Genomic DNA, 26,690 nt, shown 5'->3' on the forward strand with positions numbered 1-26,690 from the left:
AATTTAGGAACAGTGAGAAGACCAGCATGGAGAGCATTAATTAGGCAGAGTACAGAGATCTGTATGTAATCAAGAAGAGTCTAAAGCAAATGTGTAGTGGGACGTGTATCCAGTATATAGAATGAAGAAAATAAGTATTTGAACACCCTGTGACTTTGCAAGTTCTGCTACTCATGGAGGGGTCTGAAATTTTCATCTTAGGTGCATCCGTATGTATGTGTGACGCGTGGAATGAGGAGACAAGCACCACGACGGTCACGGTGAACATGGAACGTTTATTGGACTCTGACGTGAAAGCTCCAGGTGGAGCGCGAGCAGACCACGAAACTTTAGACAAAGATGAGCACAAGACACTGCGCGAACGCACATTAAATAGGTGATTAATACATACCCTCGTGATCTCGAGACAAGGCACAGGTGATACTACGAACACGCTCACAGACAACCCACACCCACGGAAATCCATACATGGACATAACGACACGCAGACGACGTAGCGGCACGCCCACAGGGAAGGGTCCGGGACTTTCACTGTAACAGAACCCCCCGCCAGGGGCTCGCTACTCCCGGAGCGTCCCGCGCAGCTGGAAAGCCCCGAACCTACATCGACGGGCAGGTCCGGAGCCGCCGGGATCACGAGCCTTCGAGAGCCGTCTCCCCCGATGGTGGGAACCGCCACGAACAGCCCTAGTACACCCTCCCTGGGAAGACAGGGGAAAATACATTAAACAACGGCACAGCAACAAACACGCACACGGGAACATTAAACACGAAGGGCACAAAAGGGAACAGGGGGTTCGGGAGAAACACTGGGGCTAACATACAAACAGGGACAGGCAGCCACGACAACGGTTGGGCTGCCTGCCAGAGCACCAATGGTGGGGCTACCCCTCCTTGGGATGCTAACGGAGTGGACGCAGCAGGCGGCGGAGTCCCTCCTTTCCTCGGCGCCGTGCATCCAGCGCGCGTTGCGCTGTGCGGTGTGCCCGGTGGCCTCCGTCGTGGCGCCTCAGTCGCCTTCTTGGGCGCATCGGCCGCCTTCTTGGGCGCCACCGGAGTGGAGACTCGGCACCGCGCACTGGCGGGTATCCGCGGTGTCACTGGAGATGCGCCGAACCCCCACCTTGGGCCGCTGGCTGCGCCGCCTCCCTCACGCGCTCCTGGAGTCGCCAACGCCTCACCCCTCGAGGTGTCCATCGCCTCCTCCGAGACACACCGGCTCAGGGACATCGGCTCCTCGGCTGTCGTGCAGCGGGACCAGTCCATGCTGCTCCCTGCTGATGGGGACCGAGGACCTTCCTTCCCCGAGTATATGGTGCGCCCCGAGCACCCAGAGGCGCTGTCTCCCTCCTCGCTCTCGTCGTCGTGCTCTGAGGGCGACGAGGAAACAGACGGAGGGCGGCTGATGTCCTCTTCCTCCCCATAATACTCCGTCGACTTTGAGCAAATTGACGGAGGTGGACCGGCGTTCTCCCCCTCTCCGTAATACACCGTTGACTCGGAGTACACGGATGGGGGAGGGCTGACCTCATCCTCTGCCGTCTCGGGGTGCTCGTTGGCATCGGAGTGAACTGGTGGAGTGGGACTGGTTTCCCTCTCCTCGTCTGAGGTCTGGGGAGCTGCAGACGTGGGGGGAGGGCAGCTGGCTTTGCCCTCACTCTCCTCGTCCGAACACACAGAGGGAGGTAGACTCCCCTCCTCTTCGGAGTCGTATTCGGGAGGTGTGAGGGCAAAGGCGCCTACACCCAACACAATCGGCGCATCAGACTCCTCTTCGGGGAATGCCTGAGTCGGAGCGCTGCGCCCTACGCCCCACAGCTTCTCAGCAGCCAGCAGGAAGCACGCTGCCTCTGTTTTGTCCACGGCCGCCTGAGCTTGACGCAACAGGCGCGCACACACTGGGTCCTGCTGCATCTCCCTGTCGGGTACCGGTACTGCGCAGCGACGCGCAGGGGAAGCGGCGTGACGACGCTTGACCTTCTTCCCCTTCTTCCGTGCTGCTGTGTACCCTGGCATCTTTTCGGCTCGTCTTTCTGTGACACGTGGAATGAGGAGACAAGCACCACGACTGTCACGGTGAACATGGAACGTTTATTGGACTCTGACGTGAAAGCTCCGGGTGGAGCGCGAGCAGACCACAACCACACTCATGCTGACACGAAACTTTAGACAAAGACGAGCACAAGACACTGCGCGAACGCACATTAAATAGGTGATTAATACATACCCTCGTGATCTCGAGACAAGGCACAGGTGATACTACGAACACGCTCACAGACAACCCACACCCATGGAAATCCATACATGGACATAACGACACGCAGACAACGTAGCGGCACGCCCACAGGAAAGGGTCCGGGACTGTCACCGTAACAGTATGTATGTATGTATGATTTTTAAATAATTTATTTGTATGTTACAGCTGCAAATAAGTATTTGAACACTTGTGAAAATCAATGTTAATATTTGGTACAGTAGCATTTGTTTGCAACTACAAAGGTCAAATGTTTCCTGTAGTTTTTCACCAGGTTTGCCCACACTGCAGCAGGGATTTTGGCCCATTCCTCCACACAGATCTTCTCTATATCAGCCAGGTTTCTGGTTTCTAAGTTTGAGCTCCCTCCAAAGATTTTCTATAGGGTTTAGGTCTGGAGCCTGGTCAGACCACTCCAGAACCTTGATATGCTTCTTACACTGTAAAAAATGTTTGTTGAATTTACGGTAATAAACTATAAAATAGCAACAGTAAAAGATCATAAAGTAGAAAACAGTATATCACTGTAACAGATGCAATAGTTTACTTTAAAAAAATAAACAGTATATAAAATTAATTTTTACAGTCATAATATGTAGAAAGCACACATTTTTAATGTTAATTTCAATGTAAAATATATTGGAAAATTCCATAATGTAGTAAACAAGGAATTACCCTAAAAAAAAATATTCAGTCTAAATTACAGATTTTGTTGATGAGTGGCCTACATTTCAATTTACAGTGAAAACCATTAATCAATCAGCAAAATCGCACCTTGATTTCTACAGAAAGAAAATGCTAAAAATATGGCCAGTGCTATAAGGTAAAGCATGTTGAAATATAGGACAATGTACTGCCATTTTATAAATTGTCTTTGTAAATATGGGTCAAATATTTATACATATAAGGAATACTTAAACGCACTTAAACGTTTTCGATATTCAAGTTTTGTGCTATCATTGCTGCCTTCAGTCGAATGGTGACTGTTCTCCCGGCTGTTCTTTACTTAATTACGTTTTATGTAATGTTCTCTGATTCGTTTATCGCTGCCAGCGTACGTACTGTACACATCTGTGGGGACATCAGGGACAGATTTTTGAATTCAGTGCACACATAAGGCGCACTGCTGATTTTTGAGAAAAATTAAGGCTTTTCTGCTTAAAGTCGGCAAAATTGTGTAGCGTCAGTTCACTGGGGGACAGCGCTACTTCCCATGAGCCCCCGCGGCTCCGTTATTGATACGCGTTATGTGTAAGTGTTATGACATGCTGTTGTTGATTATGTATTTGATTATGTGTTTTGTTAGTTTAAGTCACCCTGTATTCGTTTATGTAGTTGTACATTGTCTGAGTCTACCTACCGTGTTTGTGTAATGTTACAGTGCTAATGACCTGCCCTCATGTTTCATGTACTGAGTCTATTCTGCGTGATTACGGTTTTATGCGTGATTACATTGCTAAGGTAATTTAAATAAAAGTGCCTCGTTGTACTAAAGTGCGGCAACAACTGGACGATGGCCTGAGTGATGGCGGCCTGCCAGTAATTTACTGTGAAGTTGGACTTCACAATAAAATCCTGTAAAATAATCTTGGTTGTAATGTGTTTATCATAGAGATGGGATGTAGTTGTTTACAGTAAAACAGTTGTTTTTAAAATGGTTCACCGTAAATAGGTTTATTAAAGAAAGTTGTTAATTTTACAGTGTATTATTGTAAACTGTAAAAAGTAATTTTCCGTAAAAAGAACAGTTCTAAATGATGAAATTTACGGTTGTCAAAAAAGATACTGTAGTGTTTTTTACATTGTCAGCATTTTTTTACGGTGAAGTTCTGGCAACCACAGCTGCCAGTATTTTACTGTAAATGTAACAGATTTTTTTACAGTGTACAGAGCCACTTCTTGGTTATCCTGGTTGTGTGCTTTGGGTCATTGTCATGTTGAAAGACCCAGCCACAACCCTTCAATGCTCTAACTGAGGGAAGGAGGTTGTTCCCCAAAATCTTGCAATACATGGTCATCCTCTACTTAATACAGTGCAGTCGTCCTGTTCCATGTGCAGAAAAACACCCCCAAAGTATGATGCTTCCACCCCCATGCTTCACAGTAGGGATGGTGTTTTTGGGATGGTACTCATCATTCTATGTCCTCCAAACACTGCAAGTGGAATTAAGACCAAAAAGTTCTATTTTGGTCTCATCTGACCACAGAAATTCCACCCGTGACTCATTTGGATCATCCAAATGGTCATGGGCAAACTTAAGACTGTTCTGGCCGTGTGCTGACTTAAGCAGAGGAACCTTCCGTGCCATCCGAGGGAGACTGACAGTCATAAAATAAGATAATTCTTTATTAATCGTTAATTAAACGGGGAAATTTGTCATGTTTATCTTCTTCCATTTTCTAATAATTGCTCCAACAGTTGATCTTTTTTCACCAAGCTGATTGGCAATTGCCCTGTAGCCCTTTCCAGCCTTGTGGGAATTGTGTGTCTACAATTTTGTGTCTGATGTCTTTGGACAGCTCTTTGATCTTAGCCACGTTAGTAGTTGTACTACTGATTGTGTGGGGTGGACAGGTGTCTTTATGCAGCTAACAACCTCAAACAGGTGCTTCTAATTTAGAATAATAAGTGGAGTGGAGGTGACTTTTTAGAGGCGGAGTAACAGGTCTTTGATGGCCAGAATTTTTGCTGATTGGCAGGTGTTCAAATACTTATTTGCAGCAGTAACACAAATTTCTAATTTTAATTATTAATCTTTTTTTTTATTATTTCTCTCACAGTGGACATGTACTTAAGATGAAAATTGCAGACATTTCCATGATTTCTAAGTGGGAGAAGGATGTATTTTTTATATTTATTTTCCTTCAAACAAGTAATTCAAACAAGATTGGGGTGAAATAGAAAGATTTTTTTTAATTTAGCAATTTCCCAATTGTAATTTTCACCCAGATCGGAATTTGTGAACTAGTGAACTAGTGCAGAGGTCCCCAACCTTTTTTGCGCCACGGACTGGTTATATGTCAGACTATATTTTCACGGACCGGCCTTTAAAGTGGGGGGGGGGGGGGGGGTTTAAGTACAATGAAATATAATGACTGGCATAAAAACAAATATAAACCACATAAAAATAAAACTCGCCGATGGATGTAATTGGGAGTGAATCCCAATTTTTTAAAATATATATTTTTCAAAATAAAACATCACTCAGACTCAGATCATCGATAAAACATTATTTTTTTTTCTGTGCGGCCCGGTACCAAATGACCCACGGATCGGTACCGGTCCACGGCTCGGTGGTTGGTGACCTCTGAACTAGTGAACACACACTGGAACAATATAGGCAAACATATGATATGAAAACATGAACCAGAGATTCAGCATTTTGTTTGGTTAGCATTAGCCTTGAGTGAGCAATATTATGGAGGTGAAAAAAACACCAGTGGGGTTCAACGGAAATTGGAGTGTCAAGGAGTACACTACAGTTACACTCTACTGATTATGGTTTAACAATTACACTATCTTTAGTTGGCTGAATGTAAAATCAGAGGGCCCAGGGTACTCCTTGAGTAATGGAAGAAAGAAACGATGCATTACAATGGGGAAAATAAATAGATGCTTTACAAAAATCAAGTAAATGTTCATTAGTAAAAAATATATAGTATATATACAAGTGATAAATAGGCAATGTAGCAACATCCAATAAGGCAGGACTGGGGCTTACTTCAGAGAGTCATCTACTGTGACCATTTCTACTGGGTAGAGCTTAATTCTTTCCAAATCAGAGTGTGCATTCACCCTGATTGTACAAACAAATACACACATGCTCAGACACAAACTGAACTTCATGAGCTGTACCTGAAAGTTTAGCATTTTAAACAGCAGAAGTTATTCTACAAAACAATTACAAGTTCATTATATCATAGTCAGGTATTTAGTATCAGGAAACTGTGTTATGTCAGGAAATTAATCCATATGATATATGGTTGAGTAGAAAATACCAAACCATACAGAACAGAATAAATAATATCATAGATATTGAATGTCTTACATTTAGGAAACTTGTGAAAATTATAATCATTTTATCATAATAGGTATAGCTGTGAAATTCTTGGCACAACTTACCTGTTAGGATCTTGAAGACGCTCCACAGCCTTCAGTGGATTTATCATATCAATCTTTGATCTGCAAATGATTTATAATCAGAGGATCAGTTTGACAGAGTTGAGACACAGCTTATTATGACATTTATTTATTCATGTAGGATTGTACAATTTGTAGTATTTGTTACAATAAACTCATGGATCACCACCTTGTAGTGGTGGAGGGGTTTGTGTGCCTACATAATCCTAGGAGCTAGGTTGTCAGGGGCAATGTTCCTGGTAGGGTCTCCCAAGGCAAATTGGTCCTAGGTCCTGGTGAGAGACTTTACCATCTGGTGTCATAGGAACTATCTGCAACTCAACACCACAAAGACCAAGGAGCTGGTCATCGAATTTAGGAGATCCAGACCAAAGCCACAACCACTTTCGGATCGAGGGAGTGGAGGTGGAGGTTGTGGACTCCTATAAGTACCTGGGGCTGTGGCTGGACTGGACCTGTAACACTGACCACCTGTACAGGAAGGGGCAGAGCAGACTGTACTTTCTAAGGAGGTTCAGGTCCTTTAATATCTGCAGGAAACTCCTGTGGAGGTTTAATTAGTCTGTGGTCACCAATGTCCTGTTTTACACCATGGCAGGTTGGGGGGGGGGGGGGGGGGGGGCAGCATATCCAAGAAGGACACATTCAGACTGGATAAACTGATCAGGGGGGCGGGCTCCGTAGTTGGCATCAAGCTGGACGCTCTGGTGACTGTAATACAAACTCGACCGAACCACCACATGACAGCTGAACAAAAAGTGCAAAAATAATGATGTGCAATAACTTCATTCACTTCTAATCATTTATTCACTTTATAGTCTTGTATTTATATTGTATATATATATACATATACAGTGGGATGTGAAAGTTTGGGCACCCTTGTAAAATTTTCCTGATTTACCTTTATAAATCATTGAATGTTTGGATAAAAAATTTCAGTTAAATATATCATATAGGGGACAAACACAGTGATATTTGAGAAGTGAAATGAAGTTTATATGATTCACAGAAAGTGTGCAATAATTGTCTAAACAAAAATGGGCAGGTGCATAAGTTTGGGCACCCAAAAAAAATAGGCAGAAATAACAGCCTCTAAACGCTTCCTATAGCTTCTAATGAGAGTCTAGATTGTCGCTGAAGGTATTTTAGACCAATCTTCTTTACAAAAGTTCATTCAGGTTTGATGGTTTCCGAGCATGGACAGCTCTCTTTAAGCGACACCACAGCTTTTCAATAATATTCAGGTCTGGGGACTGAGATGGCCATTCCAGAACGTTGTACTTGATCCTCTGCATGAATGCCTTAGTAGATGTTGATCAGTGTTTAGGGCCGTTGACCTGTTGGAAGATCCAGCCCGGTGCAGCTTCAGCTTCGTCACTGATTCCTGGAAATTGGTCTTCAGAATCTGCTGATATTGATTGGAATCCATGCGTCCCTCAACTTTAACAAGATTCCCAGTCCCTGTACTGGCCACACAGCCCCACAGCATGATGGAACCACCACCAAATTTTACTTTAGGTAGCAGGTGTTTTTCTTGGAGTGATGTGTTCTTTTTCCTCCATGCATAACAGCCCTTGTTATTGCCAAATAACTCTATTTTGTTTTCATCAATCCACAGCACCTTACTCCAAAATGAAGCTGGCATGTCTAAATGTGCTTTAGCATACCTCAAGCAGCTCTGTTTGTGATGTGGGTATAGAAAAGGCTTCCTCTGCATCACTCTTCCATACAGCATCTCCTTGTGTAAAGTGCGCCGAATAGTTGAACGATGCACAGTGACTCCATCAGTAGCAAGATGATGTTGTAGGTCTTTGGTGCTGGTCTGTGGGTTGACACTGACTGTTCTCAACATCCTTCACTTCTGTTTATTTGAGATTTTGCTTGCTTCAAGCCTTGACTTAAACTGTACCTGTCTTCTTCCATTTTCTCACAATGTTTCTCACACTGGAGACTGAAAGCTGAAATCTCTGACATAGCTTTCTGTATCCTTCCCCTAAACTATGATGGTGAACAATCTTTGTTTTCAGGTCATTTGAAAGTTGTTTTGAATCTCCCATGCTGCGACTCTTCAGAGAAGATGCAAAGAGGAGAAAAACATACAATTGCCAACCTTAACTACCCTTTCTCATGATTGGAGTCACCTCTGTATGGAGGTCAAGGGTCACTGAACTTACCAAAATAAATTTGAGTTCCAATAATTAGTTCTAAAGGTTTTGAAATCAATAAAATGACAACAGTGCCCAAACTTATGGACCTGCCTATTTTTGTTTAGACAATTATTGCACACTTTCTGTCTGTAAATCATATAAACTTCATGGGGTGCCCAAACTTTCACATCCCACTGTGTGTGTGTGTGTGTGTGTATATATATATATATATATATATATATATATATATATATATATATATATATATATATATATATATATATATACACACACAAGTTGATATGATATATATGATATATATATATATATATACTAGGGGTGGGCATAGATACATTTTTTTAATCTAGATTAATCTCACTGAAATCTTGAAATTAATCTAGATTAATCTAGATTAATCTATATTAAAATGGCTCATATGCGTGCTACCCAAGTAAGTTTTTGAGATAGGGTTTCTTAATACAGAGGGTGCATTAGACCAGGGGCTCATCTCCTGTTTCCAAAATGCATCAATGACTGCTTGAGGAAGCTGTTCTACTTTGATACTTGAAGAAAAAAACATGCTCAATAAAATGTAGGCTACTCGTTTATTCAGTTAAACATGATATTTGAAATGTAAGCTAACATTTAGTACATTTAACCTCACGGACGTAATTTGGGGGGGACTTTTTCAAAAGCCGGTTTTGGTCCTCTGCAGTTTTAATGGTTAAAAAGAAATATTTAAATAGCGACGAATCTAGCACTAGGACCATGCAGAAAACGACCGCTCCGAGCTCCGCTCCGGTAACACTTTACGTTCCTAAAAATGAATTTTCCATGAAGCAAACCTGGCGACTTCGTGGCCGCATCCATGTAAACACACGTACGATTTGTAATTCACAGGTTTGAAAACTCGTTCTCGCCCCTACTGTGCAATTTGGTTAGGAATACAGCCGAACTAAACTATCAAGTTGAAAGTCATCATAGTTTGCTTACCCATTTTGACCCAGTTCCCAACCCAACTTTAAGAATAGATTAACGGCGATAAACGGCGATAATCGCCCGATAAGAGTATCAAATTAACGAACGCCGTTAACGGCCCACCACTAATATATACACACACACATATATATATATATATATATATATATATATATTAGTGGTGGGACTTTTAACGCGTTAATTTCGATTAATAAATTACAGGAAAATTAACGCACTAAAAAAATTAACGCATTTTAACGCATTTAACGGACGAGACACTTTTGCACCGTGGAATGTTTCTCAGTGCGCGAGTTCCGGGCATACAGATTATGGACACACAATAAGATGATCATGATGGAGATGACTGAAGAGGCTACGCTGGTGGATGGGAAATTTAAATATAAGAAACTTTCAGATGGAAGTACAAACAAAAATAGTGTTATTTACACTTTATGTAGGAAGGAGTTCGCTTATCACAGGAGCACTTCCACCCTTCGTTACCACCTCAACGCAAAACATGTTGCGGCTAAAGCTGGGCGTACACTGTGCGATATTTTAAATCGTGTACTCAGCTCCAGCTCAAACTGTACGACTAAATCGCAGGGAGAGTCGGCTCGTGGAGCTGCTTCAACAGTGCGATACTCTCACGAGGAGCGATTTGAATTTCAAACATGTTTGATGTTCTTGCGACGCTGCGATTTCTGATCGGGAGTTGGTCGTGAGGTGTGAATCGTTCATCGTTTACCTGTGTAAACTATACGATGCACGACACGCGATTGAGCCGAAACGAGTGAAAAATCGGCTGAAAATGGGCCAAAAATCGCACAGTGTACGCCCAGCTTAACGCGCAGGTCAGTAATAATAACTTAGCTGCTAAATGTATTCCTAGTACGATAGGGTGACCAAACGTCCGTAATTCACATCCTGTGAGGAAACGTCCTGGTTTTTAAAAGACCTTCATTGGACCATTAAGACTGGATTAAACTTTTGCGAATGGCCGTAGCGCGCGACTCCGCACGCGTTTATACATGATGCGTCACATTATTTGTGTTGTCCGCTCTCTGTGGTCGAAGATAAATGCTTACAAGAAGCGCTGCGAATTGCGTCAACTGATGCAAGTTACGAACTACCGCCCAGGGGTGAGTTTCCCAAAACGTTCTTAGCGCCAAGTACTTCTTAACCTCGTACGTAAGAACGAGGTGACGAAGTACTTGGCACTAAGAACGTTTTGGGAAACTCACCCCAGAAAGACAATGTCGAAGAAAATCCAGCAGCTGTATGATGAGGAAAGAATTAAAACAGGTTATTGTGAAGAGTGCCACAAATGTGGCTCTGACTGGGGATCACTGGACCTCTGTTAGCAACAAGAATGATCTTGGTGTGACAGCTCATATTATAGATGATGAATCTATAGATGATGAAGATCCAGTCATTTGCTTTGAGCATGCAGAAGACCACTTCTAGGCACTATGAAGATGCCTATGGCAGAGGCCTGGGAAATTAAAGAAAGTCTACAATCTAAAATGGTATTAAAAAACATCTTCTGATTTACTTCAATTCTTCCAATATCCTGAGCAAAACTCCCTAAATTAAACAACATTTTTGGTCAGAATTTCCAATGTTCTGAACTGTTTTCTGCACACTACACATATATTGGTCTTCGTAGTAGACTGGTGGAAAAATAAACAAGATGTTGAAGTTTATGATTATGTTCATTGATTCATTCATCATTCAAACTTAAATTAATATTTCTCATGTTAAATACTGAAATGCGATTAAAATGCGATTAATTTCGATTAATTAATTACAAAGCTTCCGATTAATTCGATTAATTTTTTTAATCGCTTCCCACCCCTAATATATATATATACAGTTGTGATCAAATTTATTCAACCCCCAATGCTGCGAAGGGTTTTATGGAATTCAGTGCACATTTGTAATTGTGTTCATAATGAAATCTTACAAGGACTTGTTAAAGAACTAAATGCAACTAAGATAGCATCAATTTTTTTTGTCAAAGTATTAAATGGCCTTTTTGTGATTTCTTCATTGACACAATTATTCAACCCCTTTACGACTACCACTCCTAAGAACAGAGGTTCATTCCAGTGTTTTCCATCAGGTATTGAAAACATCTGTGGATGTCAACGAGCAGCAATCAAGCATGATAAGCACCAATTAGGCAGATTTAAAAGGACTGTGATACTCAGCTCCTTCTAGACATCTACTGGTGTGTTTCCAAGCATGGTGAAGGCAAGAGAATGGTCCCAGAAGACAAGAGAAGAGGTTATTGCTCTTCACAAGAATGGCAATGGATATAAAAAGATTGCGAAGTTGTTAAATATTCCAAGAGACACTATCGGAAGTATCATTCGCAAGTTCAAGTTAAAGGGCACAGTGGAAACGTTACCTGGTCGTGGCAGAAAGAAGATCCTGACCGTGACTGCTGTGCGCTACCTGAAGCGTAATGTGGAGAAAAATCCCCGCGTGACTGCTAAGGAACTGAAAAAAGACCTGTCAGATGTGGGCACTGAAGTTTTAGCTCAGACAATAAGGCGCGCACTGCATAACGAAGACCTCCATGCCAGAACGCCCAGACGCACCCCCTTGCTGACTCCAAAGAACAAGGAAAGTCGACTGCAGTATGCCAAAAGTCATGTGGACAAGCCACAAAGGTTTTGGGACAGTGTACTGTGGTCAGATGAAACTAAATTAGAACTGTTTGGGACAATGGACCAGCGCTATGTTTGGAGAAGGAAGAACCAGGCTTATGAACAAAAGAACACCTTGCCTACTGTGAAGCATGGCGGGGGGTCAATTATGCTTTGGGGCTGTTTTGCTTCTAATGGTACAGGAAAGCTTCAACGTGTGCAGGGTACCATGAATTCCCTTCAGTACCAGGAGATCTTGGAGGAAAATGTGATGGAGTCAGTCACAAACCTGCGGCTTGGGAGACGTTGGACCTTCCAACAGGACAATGATCCGAAGCACACATCCAAGTCCACTAGAGCATGGTTGAACATGAAAGGCTGGAACATTCTAGAGTGGCCATCGCAATCACCAGACTTAAATCCAATTGAGAACCTCTGGTGGGACCTAAAGAAGGCAGTTGCAGTGCGCAAGCCTAAGAATGTGACTGAACTGGAGGCTTTTGCCCATGAAGAATGGGCTAAGATACCCATAGGTCGCTGCAAGACACTTGTGTCAAGCTATGCTTCACGCTTGAAAGCTGTCATAACTGGAAAAGGATGTTGTACTAAGTACTAAAAAATAATGTCACTAGGGGGTTGAATAAAACTGATAATGATGTGAGCACAGTAAAGACATTTGTGGTTATTCCATCATAAATATTATGTTATGTTTGTCTAATTTATAAGTGCCTCTTTGATATAATTGTAAATAAGATGACTGAAATGATCAAAATCAATGTCAAACTGGCCAAAACACTTTATTTCAGTGGGGGTTGAATAAATTTGATCACAACTGTATATATATATATATAAAGTGTTGGGCCGTTATCGGCGTTCAATAACGTGATACTTGTTAATCTATTCTTAAAGTTGGGATGGGAACTGGGTCAAAATAGGTAAGCAAACTGATGACATTCACCTTGATAGTTTAGCTCAGCTGTATTCCTAACCAAATTGCACAATAGAGGGCGAGAACGAGTTTTCAAACCTGTGAATTACCACCCACAACAAATCGCACGTGTGCTTACATGGATGCAGCCACGAAGCTGCCAGGTTTGCTTCATGGAAAATTTATTTTTAAGAAGCTTCCTAATGGAGACATTGACAAGACTAAAGTTGTTTGCACCTTATGCAACGCGGAATTAGTTTATTGTAGGAGTTTTACCAGTCTGAAGTACCATTTAAACGCAAAGCACCCATTTGCTAATGCTGCTGGCGCTGGCATAGAGCTTTCATAGAGTAACCAGAAATGGGGGACTTGGGCCCAGGTGACCAGGGTAGTTGTGAAACTCCTTGGTGGCAAGGCTCTGGGGGTGGATGAGATCTGCCCTGAATTTCTTAAGGCTCTGAATACTGTGGGACTTTCCTGGCTGACAAGTCTTTGCAACATTACATGGATATTGGGGGCAGTGCCTCTGGACTGGCAGACAAGGGTGGTGGTACCCTTTTTAAGAAATAGGACCAGAGGGTTTGCTCCAGCTATCAGGGATCACACCCCTCAGCCTCCACAGTAAGGTCTATGCAGGGGTACTACAGAAGAGAGTCTGGTCGATAGTTGAATCTCTGGAAGAGGAACCATGCAGGTTCAGTCCTGGTCGTAGGACACTGGATACGTTTTTCATCTTTACAGTACTAGAGGGTGCATAGGAGTTCAACCAGTATTAGGGTACTGGGCCCGGTGCTAATGGCTATTCACTCCCTGTACAAATGGAGCAGGAGCTTGGTTCACATGGCCGGCAGTAAGTCAGACTATTTTCCAGTTGGGGTTGGGCTCCATAAGGGCTGCACTTTGTCACCGATCATGTTCAGAACTTTTATGAACAGAATTTATTCAAGTGGCAGAGGGGGTTTGTTTGATGGCCTCAGGATTCCATGTCTTCCTTTTTTGTTGGCCAGGACCTACAGCTCTCGCTGAATCAGTCTGCAGCCGAGTGCCAGGATGAGAATCAGGATGAGAATCAGCACGATGGCCGAGATGAGAATCAGCAGCTCTAAATCTGAGACCATGGTACTCAATTGGACAATGGTGGAGTGCCCTCTCTGGGTCACCCTGGTTAAGAAGTGTTCTTTGGCTTCTAAGAAATTATAATTTTTTAAGTAATATAGGACAAAATGCAAAACAATCTAAGCTTTTAAAGCTTTTAAGTGCCTTTATTTGGTGGGGGAAAAAATCACCAATTAAGAAATAAATCTTTTGAATGAAATTGAGTGGCAGAATTATTGGCACCCCTGTTGTTAGTACTTTGTATAACCTCCTTTTGCCAACAAGACAGCACTTAATCTTCTCCTATAACTCTTTGACCATTCCTCTTTGCACAAAGTCATCCAGAGTCCAGGAGAAGTCCTATGCACTCTCCTCTTCAGCTCACCCCACATGTTTTATATTGGGTTGAGGTCTGGGGACTGAGGTGGACATGAGAGGAGCTTTAGTGCCTTGTGAACCATTTTTTAGTAGATTTGGCCACATTTAGGGTCATTACCTTGCCGAACAACCCAAGGCTCATACACGCCACTTTCTTTTTTTAGTTATTTAGGAAGCGCCATCACCCTTTGTTCTATGACCACATTAGAATAAATCAGCTGAACTCATTAACATACATCCATGTTGCTCTGTGGTTTAAAAGTCAGTGCCATTTTAGTTGCTTTGTTCTCCATATGAGAACAGAGATAACAACAAATCCCACCTCCTCAAGAATGCATGCTTGTGCAAACCATTACTTTCTTTTAGTTGAGAACTATTGTGATTCTGGTTTGATTTGGACATGAGACTGATTAATAATTGAGGTAACATAAATGTATATCTACTTAAATGATTAGTAAGTGAAACTCCTACAAGATCTTAATTGACATGAACCGTTCCAATAAAAACTAGTTTCCCAAGACTTGGTTATCAACTCCATCACTGATAATGTTATAACAATCTTTTCATGGCCTGGTCTCTGAAAACAGGAAAGCTATTTTTACCCAGGAATTGCACATTTTAATGAATTATACTTTCATTCAAGTCATACACGGTGTATAGTGGCACTTCATGTTTTTGCTCCTTTGTACCACAACATGTGAGTCTGTCCAAGAAACAATTTTCTTGGACGTGAACAACATTACAATAAAATTTTCTTAAAAAATGTTTACTTAACATGTAAAATCTAAATTTTAAGCACACAGTCAAAAAACTGTGCTGCTTCCAACTCTGATATTCAGACTCTGACTCGTTATCACTAGAAGCACCGCGCCTCATTTACATACTTATACCTAGAAGATCAGAGGGCCGGTCATTTCTACTACTAGGGCCGTGTTGTTTTTACCTACTTAAAGCATGCCTCGGCAGTCAAAAGGCCGCTGAGTCTTTACACAAGGAAGCTGGTAATGACACATAATTAATGCTAGATGGCGTTTTGCACAAAAGGCAGAACGAGCCGCTGAAACGTATTCGTAATGGTGACATTTGCATGTAACGTCAATATCCACTGCAACTCATAGAGCTATTCAGCATTTTTTCTCTCTTTAACCCTCCCTCACTCCTCCTCCATCCTCTCTCACTCCTGAGGATTTTTCCCCCAGCTCCCAACCTTCCTACTAGTATCTCTAACCCAACACTCAACTCCTTGGCTTCTTTCTCCCCTCTGTCCTCAGACAAGATACATCAACTTCTAACTTCTAGCAACCCTACTACATGCCCACTGGATCCAATTCCTTCCACTCTTTTCCAGAATATGTCAAGAGAACTCCTTCCGTTCATCTCAGCAATCATCAACAACTCCTTAGTTTCGGGTCATGTACCTAACGTGTTCAAGATGGCAAGGGTGGTACCAATCTTGAAAAAAAGCAACACTTGACACCTCTGACATGAACAACTACAGACTGGTATCACTTATTTCTTTTCTATCAAAAACTCTGGAACGAGCAGTCTATGACCAATTACCTCTCTTCCTCACCCAGAACCAACTCCATGATCCAAATCAGTCTGGCTTCAAACGGGCACACTCAACAGAAACTGCCCTCAAAGCAGTGACCGAGAAGCTCCATGCTGCCAAGGCTAACAAGCTATCATCAGTTTTAATTCTTCTAGATCTTTCTGCAGCCTTTGACATGGTCACAACATCCTCATCTCTGTTCTTTCTAGCCTCAGTGTGACTGGCTCTGCCTGGAAATGGTTCCAGTCATATCTTGAAGACCGTTCCTATCAGGTAACATGGAGAGGATTTATATCCAATCCATGTAAACTTTCCACTGGAGTCCCCCAAGGCTCAGTCCTAGGCCCTCTTCTCTTCTCTTTATATACTCGCTCCCTTGGTGACATTATTTTGTCTCACAGTTTCTCTTATCATTGCTATGCTGATGACACCCAGCTAATTATTTCCTTCCCTCATTCTGACACCCAGGTTTCTAGGCGTATCTCGGCATGCTTGGCAGATATTGCTTCATAGATGACTGCTCACCACTTGAAGCTCAACCCTAGCAAAACTGAGCTTCTGTACATTCCAGGAACCCCAAACCCACACAACGACCTCACAGTTTCCTTTGAGTACACCTTGCTAACACCATCAGAAACTGCTTGAAGCCTGGGTGTAACGCTGGACAGTTGTCCTTCTCAACACATGTTTCAAAACTGACCAGATCCTGGAGATTTCTCCTCTGCAACATATGGAGAATGTATGTTACACCCTCCCCCCCCCCCCCCCCCCCCCCCATTGTATGTCTTCCGAGCAGTGTCATCACATGCATCTGATACACCAGCTAGTTAACAGTCCAGCAGCAAGCAAAGTAATAACATCCATACATATTCATCCGTGAGCACATAATGAAAGTAAATAATGAAAGGACATCCCAAAAAAGTATACTCACATTTGTCCTGAGGACCAGTTACTTTTTCTGTCTTCTTCTATTTTGAGAGGCTCTTCAAATTCAACACCACGGCCCTACACACGTAGACACATACAGACATCATCTCCAGCTGTAATCTATCATATGACTGCACAGTAGGGGTCTGGACTGACTTGATAGCATGCATAATGAATTTTCCAAACACTGCAGAGTTGTCAATGTCTCTCTCACATGCTCGCTCTCTCTCAAACACACACTCACATACAAATTAGAATGCTTAGTTCTTGGGTTATATACACGTAAGATTTACAACTCAAGCTCAAAAGCACACACACACAGACACAGACAGACAGACAGACAGACACACACACACACACACACACACACACACACACACACACACACACACACACACACACACACACACACAGTCTGCTCTACCAATTCAAAGAATCAAACAGCATTAATTGTTTGAGACTACAATTTGTCTAAATACATTTTCATGACGTAGTAATATGAGACTAAAATTGTCAGTGTGGGATAGAAGATGAAAAGAATGCACAAAACGGCCCAAAAGAAAAGAGCAAGAACGGATGATAAGAATTGCCATGATTCAACAACTAATTAATCTCCACCAGAATACAAACTTTAATCAGACCTGATCTAACCATTAGCTTAATCATTATAGCTGCAAATGAGACCCAGACCATCGCTTCATCATTTGGGTTAGAAAACAAACATTATCAGTTTAGAATGAGCCAAAGAGTGGGCAGCTGAATTTAGCATACAGTCCAAAACATTTGTTCCTGTCAGAAGTTAGAGTAGAATAGTTACAGAGAGACACCCAAGGAGGGTGGCACTAAGCATCACCATCGCTGTCATATAATCACAAAGCATGGCCTCACTGCTGTCATATAGTCTACAACATTCTTTAACTATAAAACCAGGCTGCCCTATATCATCCAAAAGTGGGCCATTTTTAGCAGCATGCATAGAGGTCAGTGTAAGCTGTTGTACTGAACAGAGAAAGATACCCAACTTTGGCAATATTAGAAGTGAGAGAACAGTCTAGTAATCTAAAAACAAACCATTCATTTTTTGTGGCTCACAAGTAAAAACATTTTGCCAGTTTGGTTCTGATGTAAATACTGATGTTTTGAATATTGAGTCTATGTGTAGTAGTAAGTACGTATCTCTCTTACCCTAATATAGCTGATGAATCGAGAACTCAAAGTGCAATCTCTGTATCCAGAATCTGAATGGCTTCTGTCCACTAGAGGAAAAACAAAGGCACACACTCAGACACAGACACACTTGAATCATTGTTTTAAAAGACCAGTTATAAGTGACAGCATAGTCTGTGTTAAATATTCAGGCCACAAATAGATGCCCTTTTACCCCTAAGGTATTGATAATCTGATATTATCCAATAATATTGGGTTTAAGCAGGTTATTCTCCTAATCTGTATCTCATAAACAAAACCACAGAATACTATCCAAAGAGTAACACTGCTGCCCTAGGTTAAACACCACACATCTGTTGATACCAACTTCCTGTTGAGTATATGCAATCTGTATCATTTCTGTCCTGGTCTCTTCCTCAGGTTGAACTTGCATCCCTCTCTCTCTCTCTCTCTCTCTCATAGTTCTTTCAAGACATAATAACGTGTGTGTGTGGGGTTATGTGAGATTGTGTATGTGAGTTTTGTGTGTCATGCATTACCTGCCAGACTACTGATATGCTCACAGGAGTCATCTTTACTTATTCCATCTTCCTCTGTGATATTGGACATTGGCACATTTAGACTCAAACTGTCCTCATCAGATGGCTGACACCAAAACACACACACACACACACACACACACACACACACACACACACACACACACACACAAATGCAATATCAGTTAATTAAAATATATTATATGGCTAATACAAATTGTAATTTAAAATCTCCATATGATTTTGGGGAGCAAATCTCATTCGACTCCTTGTGGTGCTTCCTGAATAGCGCTAAATGAATTAGTACGTTGGTTGCCAGACAATCCTACCATCGATCTCCTGGCGCACATCACATCGAAGTAAAGTAAAGGTGTTACGATTACCAGAAACAGGGGTGACACAAATGCAAAGGGATGAATATTTATTGAACAGAAACCAACCAAACACAAAGCAGAAACACAGAACACAGAACAGTACTACACTAAACAACGAAGGGTTAATGTTATCAAACGGGTCAGCGAAACAACTAGGCAGGGTAAACTCACATGGGAAAGGAACCATAACGCACGCTACATGAACGTAAAGGGGAGAAACCAAACATAATAAGGGGAGCGGCGACTAACGAAAACTAAAGAGATGAGACTAAACAGACAACGGAGGAACACACCAAACCAGGCTAAAGAGAAACATGTCCAAAGTAACAACACAATGAAAGGGAAACTAACAATACAATACAGATATAAACCAAGACAGACTACGCGGAGCGGGAGGTATGGCAATGAGGTGAAAACGTAACCACAACGGAAATGGGAGATAGGACAGTGAACAAGAACAAGAAGCATGATAAGCAGGAGCATAAACAACCAAGGCAAGAAGGTAAGGGGAGACTCATGTACACAATGACCGACACAGGGGAGTGGAATTGAGGGGATAATATACACTAAAACCAGAGGAGTGAAAACGAGACAAAGGTTTGAGTACTGAGGACAACGGCATGGCAGACAGAAGGGAAACCAAGGGAACGGGGAAAACTAGGCGGGACCAGGGAGGAGGGCGGAGCTGGATGTGACAAAAGGAATATCTCAAGTGTAAAGGAATGAGAAGCAAACCAAATCATCACAGACTTGAAGAAAGTAGATATCGAAGAAGAGAAATACACTGAAACATGAGCAAAGCAAAAGATCAAAGCGAAAACAAAAGCCCGCTAACTGGGCAAATGACAAAAGATCTTGGATCCTGCATCCGTATCTGCCAACTAAACATTGAAGGAATAAGCTATGCAAAATGTCAAATATTTGGACAATTATTATTACAAATATTATTGACGAAAATAACATCCATAATGTAACCATCAACCTAAGAGGAACCCAAATTAGTAACATCTATAAACCACCCTCAGATACATAACAGAACGTTACCAATAAATCCCTACCCTGCCATCTACGGGGGTGTTTTCAATAGTCATCACACACAATGGAAGTATCAAAGAAATAACGAAGATGGAGAAAGGCTGGTCAACTGGGCGGAGAGCCATACCATCCACCTGATCTTCGACGCAAAAGACAGAGGGTCATTCAGATCTGCCACATGGAACCGAGACTACAACCCGGGTCTTTGATTTGTTCCTCAAGAGACAACATACATGTGCCATGCTGTCAAAGAATCCTCTCTGACTTCTGACATAGCCAACATAGACCAGCAGTTATCGAGGTTGGCATTAAGACACCTGTTATATAATCCTTTCCCAGGCCCAATGGAATTTCCAAAAAGCGGACTAGCCAGCCTTCTTGAGCAACCTAGACTGTTGCCTTGGATGGATTCCACCGAAGAGTACAAACTACAATCGATCGTTGGCGCAGTCATCAACATGGCTAAGAAGCACATCCCAAAAGGCTTTAGAAAGGAGTATATTCCCGGTTGGGTCCAAAAATACGAAACACTGTACAAACAATTTCTGCAGAGTCATGACAAAGAAATTGCTAATGACCTTGTAACAAGCATCGATGCTGCTCGCTGTCAAAAATGCAGGGAAATGGTGGAGTCACTTCAAGTCGAAAGGCCTGGTCGCTCCTCCGGAAACTCGGTAAGGAAAACAAAACGGAAAAAACCAACACACCAAATAGAATAGCTTCCCACATTGTCAACACAGCCAGGGCCCCAAACCATAAGAAACATACAAAGAAGGTTAAGAAAGACCTCAAAGACCTCATATCTCATTCAGAACCTCCCAAACCTGAATATTCACCAGTTGTCTACTTCTCCACCTGGGAGATATTCAGAGCAGTTAAGGAAATGAAAGTCAGAAAAGCACCAGGTTTTGATGGAATCCACCCGGAATTCCTGATCCATAGCAGAAAGTATACATTATGGAATTTGGCAGATGCCCTTATCCAGAGCGACTTAAATTTTTATCTCATTTTTTTATAGAAGTGAGCAATTGAGGGTTAAGGGCCTTGCTCAGGGGCACCTCAGTCATGACCTCAGGTCTGGGAATCGAACCCGGGACCCTTCGGTCACAAGACCAGTTCCCTAACCACCAGGCCATGACTGCCCTATACAATCAACTGGCCAGCACGATTCTATTTGGACATACTGACAACGGGTCAGGTACCTGATAAAATGAAGCGTGAAAAATACTAAAACCTGGTAAACCTGCGGAAAAGCAACAGAAAAGCTACAGACCCATAGCCCTCCTAAGCGTGATCTTCAGATTTTGTGAATGGCTTATTTTACAACAGAATTGGCCCAGAACTTAATATACCCATAGAGCAAGCTGGCTTCCACCAAAATTGCAGTTGCAGCGATCAAGTGCTTACACTAACCACCTACATAGAAAAAGGTTTTGAGAAAAACACAAAGACACTTGCTGCATTCATAGATCTGTCAGCAGCTTATGACACCATTTGGAGGCAAGGCTTAATCTACAAACTTGTATGTGTTATACCGAATCGACATATAGTAACAATAATCAACAACATGTTCGCAAACAGAAGTCATAATGGGAAGCTCTCTGAATGGTGTTAAGAAGCTGAACAATGGACTTCCTCAGGGATCTGTCCTGGCCCCACTCTTGTTTAGTCTCTACATATCGAATCTGCCAGAAACAACATCCCGAAAGTTCGGCTATGCGGATGATTGGACTATTTCATACCAACACTCAAGTTTCCAAGAGGGAGAATTTGTCATAACATCTGACTTTCATACATTGAGCCAGTACTTCCGAGATTGGAGACTCGAAATGCCAGTAAAACAGAGGTCTCTTGCTTTCACTTGAATGACAAGGAGGCAAATAAACAGCTCAATATAGAATTTGAGGGAAGAAAAATCCTCCACAATAGGTTCCCAAAATACTTGGGGGTAACCCTAGACAGGACACTCATATAAAGAGCATCTAACTAAACTCTCAGGCAAAGTAAAATCACGCAACAATATAATCCACAACTTGCTGATACCACATGGGGTTCCAGCGCCAAAACACTGCGCATATCAGTGTTCTGACTCGTCCACTCTGCTGCTGAGTATGCTTCTGCCGTGTGGCTGAACAGGGCCCACACCCACCTGATAGATGCCCAACTAAACTCTACCGTACGCATAGTCTCTGGCACACCAAGATCTACACCAACATACTGCCTACCTGTCCTGAGTCACATTCCACCTCATGACCTCTGCAAACAATGTCGTCAGGGAATACTTGAAATTGACTAAAGATACAATGTTGCCAGCCTGTCTGGACCTCTATCACCTTCTATCAAATAATGGGCTTAAATCAAGACATCATCCACTGAAAACTGGAAAAAGCCTATATGAAAACAATTTCGACATCCTGAAAGCCTGGGAAAGAAGATGGAGAGAGGTTTCAGACCCAATCACCAGCTGTTTGCCCTGCATCACCAGAGTGACATCAGGCTTTAATATGCCCAGAAGAAGTTGGTCTACTCTTAACAGAATCCGCACAGGGCATGGGAGGTGTACCGACTTCCTCCACAAGTGTGGATGGCATGATTCTCCGGAGTTCGATTGCGGGGCAGCGAGGCAGACTGTGTGTCACATCGTGTCTGAGTGCAGTCTCTGGACATACCGGGGAAGCTCTAAGGATTTCATTAAACTGACAGATACAGCGGCTGATTATATTAATATCCTAGATTTAAGTATTTGACAATTAATTTTTATATTGTAGCTTGCTCAATTTGTTATTGTTTAAAGATGTGATGTGATGACCATACAATAAATAAATAAAAATAACCATATGATTGAAAAGTAGTCCAAAGGAAACAACACATAAAACTAATCTGCAACTATTTGTGGATGTCACAGTAGTGGTCATAATTAGGGCAAAGGACTCAATTTCCCTGAGGGAAACTTCCCAAAGGGATCAATAAAGATCTATCTATCTAAAATGTGTAATCATACATTAAAAAAAAAAAAGACAGAATTCTATGTGTGTTATGAAACTAAATCTGGAGGTAACCAATGAAACCAGACCTATAATTATTCCAACTGTATACAGTTACAATAGTATACCATTTTAAAAGTTCGTTAATTTGGTATTTTAATAAAACTATACTTGCCAAGCTCTAAGCAGGGAATAAAATATCTGAACAACAGAATCGGTTCAGTTTAAGAGTTTGCATTTGAGTGGGCACTGATCTGATTAATATACAGTTTTCATGGTATTGCATAAAGCTTAAGTATTTTCTACTAGCACATGCAAAGATGCACACAAACACACAAACTCACACATTCATGCTGCACAGACAATACACTAACCTCTGTAGCTGAAAGATGCTTGTCTCCATTATCACTGCCCACCCCAGAGTCACTATCAAGCTTCTTATGCTGATCAATATCCTCCATACTGAGAGAGGGATAGGGAGGGAGGGAGAGGGAGAGAGAGAGAGAGAGAGAGAGAGAGAGAGTCTTTTTGTAATTGTGAAAAACCTAAGCTCTCTCATTAACTCTCTTTCAGTGGCAAAGTCATTCCCTCATTCTATTAAAATGACACCTCTGAGACAGCCTTCACACACACTCGACCTGAATTTTACCATGTCTTTCCAAATTTATACCTGACCTATAATGTCTATCTAATTTCATTGTCTGTAATAATACCTCTTAGACTCTTATGCTAAAACCCATGTACTGACAACCACTTAGGACTGTGAGTATTGGAAAAAACAGGATTCCTGCAGGTGGGTAATTACCATGCTTATTTGTGCACACTCTTAGGCTATATATACATATATTGTACATGTTTTCCCTTTTCCACAGATGCTTCAGACAGCTCTCAGACAGTATAGATTGTTCCCTGTAAAAATAAATATTTAACACTGCAATCAAATCAAACCACAGTGAAATGGTAGTCAATTTGCTGAAGAAATGTAACTTACATTTAACACCCTTTAGTACATTTAAATTGATTCCTCTGTGAAATAATATACGTGACGGGCGGGGGTGAGCAACGAAAAGGAAGCGATCACGCCAAGTCTCAGGGAAAAATGATGGTTTAATAGAAAGTGTGCAAACCTAAAACCCGTGCACTATCTCCAAATTAAGGATATAATGACCAGTGGTCAACTGGTACAAAGACAAGACATAAATAGGCAAACAAACGACCCTCAGGTGAGACGGATCACGGGCTCCGCCCACCTGAGGGACGCACATGACGTCACCAAACAACAACAACAACAGCCGCTGTGGACAGAGGTGGCCGGTAGGGGGCCGCCTCACCGTGACAGACCCCCCCACCAAGCCGCACTCCCCTCCACTGGGTGTGTGGCACACAGCGGCTGCACACAAAACATGAAGGGGCAGGAAGGCAGAGACAGGCAGGAACACACCTCCTGCCGTCCGGGAGCTGAAACATAAAACACAAAACATTACACAGCTCACCTCCCCGGGCGGGACCCTGGACCGGCCGGGCCGTTAACACCACAAAACCACGCCCCGGTCGGTCACAGGGCCCTCACGCCCTAACCGGCATTCAGCTGGTAAGCCCCATGGGTGTGAGGACGAGGGGCTACGGCTCCTCTCTCGTCCCTCGTGTGTGTGGGTGTGCAGGCTACCTCTCCAAGGCGTGGCTACTTCACCTCCTGGACCTACCTCCTCCCAGAGCTGACCCCTGCCTTCTGCTAGGGGTCACCCCAGCCTCCTGGGGAGCCAACCCCTCCCGGGGCCTCTCATCTCAAGGTGGACTCCTCCACCCAACCCAGGAGCGCCAGAGACCGAGGCCCAGAGCACCCCCGACGCGGGCTAGGGAGCAGCCCCAAGGGCCTCCTGGTCACCCCGGGCAGGAGGGAGGATCTCCATCCCCAGCAGGAGCTTTTCAGACCGGAGCCCCATGATCCCCAAACATCCGGGGGCCCCAGCCCTCTAGGGAGGGGCTCTTCACGACCGGGCTCCGGTCACCCCACAACACAAGGGGGCTCCTGCCAGGTGGAGACCCCCACAAGGTCCAGGAACACTGCCAAGGAGAAGCACCTGCACAAAAAACACAACCTGACACACACCACACACATACACAAACACGAAACACAAACGCGCCCTACCCTATTCAGGGCCTCCCTCGGGAGAGACGCCCTCCGTGCCACACCCCATGGCACGGGACCACAGCCGGTCCCCCCCCAAACACACATTTAAGGGGAGGAGCATGTGTGGAATTACATTTAACAGTTGACATCACGCTAGGACAAAACACACACGCAAATACTAGACAAACAAAAAACGGTGTACAAACAGACAGACGGAACCCATCACATGCGCGCTCTGCTTACACACACAGTGACGCGCGCCACTCAGAGCCGCAGTCGCTCCCCACATTAAACACACGACACACGGGGAGCGAGGCGACAGTGACGAGCGGCAACCGCGTCACACATAAAACATTCAACATAGAACATAACGAGCACGCACACTGGTCCACACGTCCGTCACCCGTACACACATACAAAACACACACGAGAGTCCACCAGGCAGACACCCTGGTGTTCGCCGTGCGCTTGTGTGTATGTGGCACGGCGAACACCAGGGTGTCTGCCTGGTGGACTCTCGTGTGTGTTTTGTATGTGTGTACGGGTGACGGACGTGTGGACCAGTGTGCGTGCTCGTTATGTTCTATATACAACGGACACCGTCATACAACGGACACGAAGAGCTGTCTCAGGGCAGACTGCCCTGGTCCTCGCCGTGCTACACACACACACACACACACACACACACACACACACACAAAACACAAAAGCACGGCGGAGCTCTTCAAACAAAACACCACGCAGACAAACACTTACCGACCTGACCACGAACGAAGGAGAAAGAAAAAGAGACTCGGCGGCTTCCGAAGCGTGGCTGGTCATTCTGTGACGGGCGGGGGTGAGCAACGAAAAGGAAGCAATCACGCCAAGTCTCAGGGAAAAATTATGGTTTAATAGAAAGTGTGCAAACCTAAAACCCGTGCACTATCTCCAAATTAAGGATATAATGACCAGCGGTCAACTGGTACAAAGACAAGACATAAATAGGCAAACAAACGACCCTCAGGTGAGACGGATCACGGGCTCCGCCCACCTGAGGGACGCACATGACGTCACCAAACAACAACAACAACAGCCGCTGTGGACAGAGGTGGCCGGTAGGGGGCCGCCTCACCGTGACAATACAGCTTTATTAATGTTGCTATGCAAATAATATTCATTAATAAAGAAAATGCATTAGTGAAAGCGAAGCAGTAGGTGACCTTTCAATATATACTGATGAAAATGTGTCACCATCGATCACTATACTTACTAAATAATGAATCATTATGAAAAGCTGAGTGGTCTCTCTGGATCTGCTCTAAATTGATTTTTTACATATATAAATAAACTGGGATTTTACTTATATCTAGGTGAACATATTTATAAGACAAAATATTCTATATAGTGTAGGGGTGACCTGCAATAGT

At 43.1% G+C, this 26,690-nt stretch overlaps 1 protein-coding gene across 10 annotated transcripts in view; it reads right to left on the minus strand.

Annotated features, from left to right (window-relative positions):
• Positions 1 to 26,690, minus strand: part of lrch1 (leucine-rich repeats and calponin homology (CH) domain containing 1) — a 110,793-nt gene that overhangs the window by 20,661 nt on the left and 63,442 nt on the right. For all 10 annotated transcript variants that reach the window (XR_013130369.1, XR_013130370.1, XR_013130368.1 and 7 more), the window contains exons 7-12: positions 23,525 to 23,612; positions 18,758 to 18,863; positions 18,237 to 18,307; positions 17,056 to 17,129; positions 6,378 to 6,437; positions 5,977 to 6,051 (exon numbers count right to left, since the gene is read on the minus strand). Coding sequence is in view for 7 of the 10 variants with exons in the window: in XM_077002061.1 (XP_076858176.1) it covers positions 5,977 to 6,051; positions 6,378 to 6,437; positions 17,056 to 17,129; positions 18,237 to 18,307; positions 18,758 to 18,863; positions 23,525 to 23,612 (474 nt within the window). In the remaining 3 variants the exon portion in view is untranslated. The remainder of the gene's footprint in view (positions 1 to 5,976; positions 6,052 to 6,377; positions 6,438 to 17,055; positions 17,130 to 18,236; positions 18,308 to 18,757; positions 18,864 to 23,524; positions 23,613 to 26,690) is intronic.

The sequence above is a fragment of the Brachyhypopomus gauderio genome, chromosome 4 (assembly GCF_052324685.1).
Source record: "Brachyhypopomus gauderio isolate BG-103 chromosome 4, BGAUD_0.2, whole genome shotgun sequence".
NCBI classification, from domain to species: domain Eukaryota; kingdom Metazoa; phylum Chordata; class Actinopteri; order Gymnotiformes; family Hypopomidae; genus Brachyhypopomus; species Brachyhypopomus gauderio.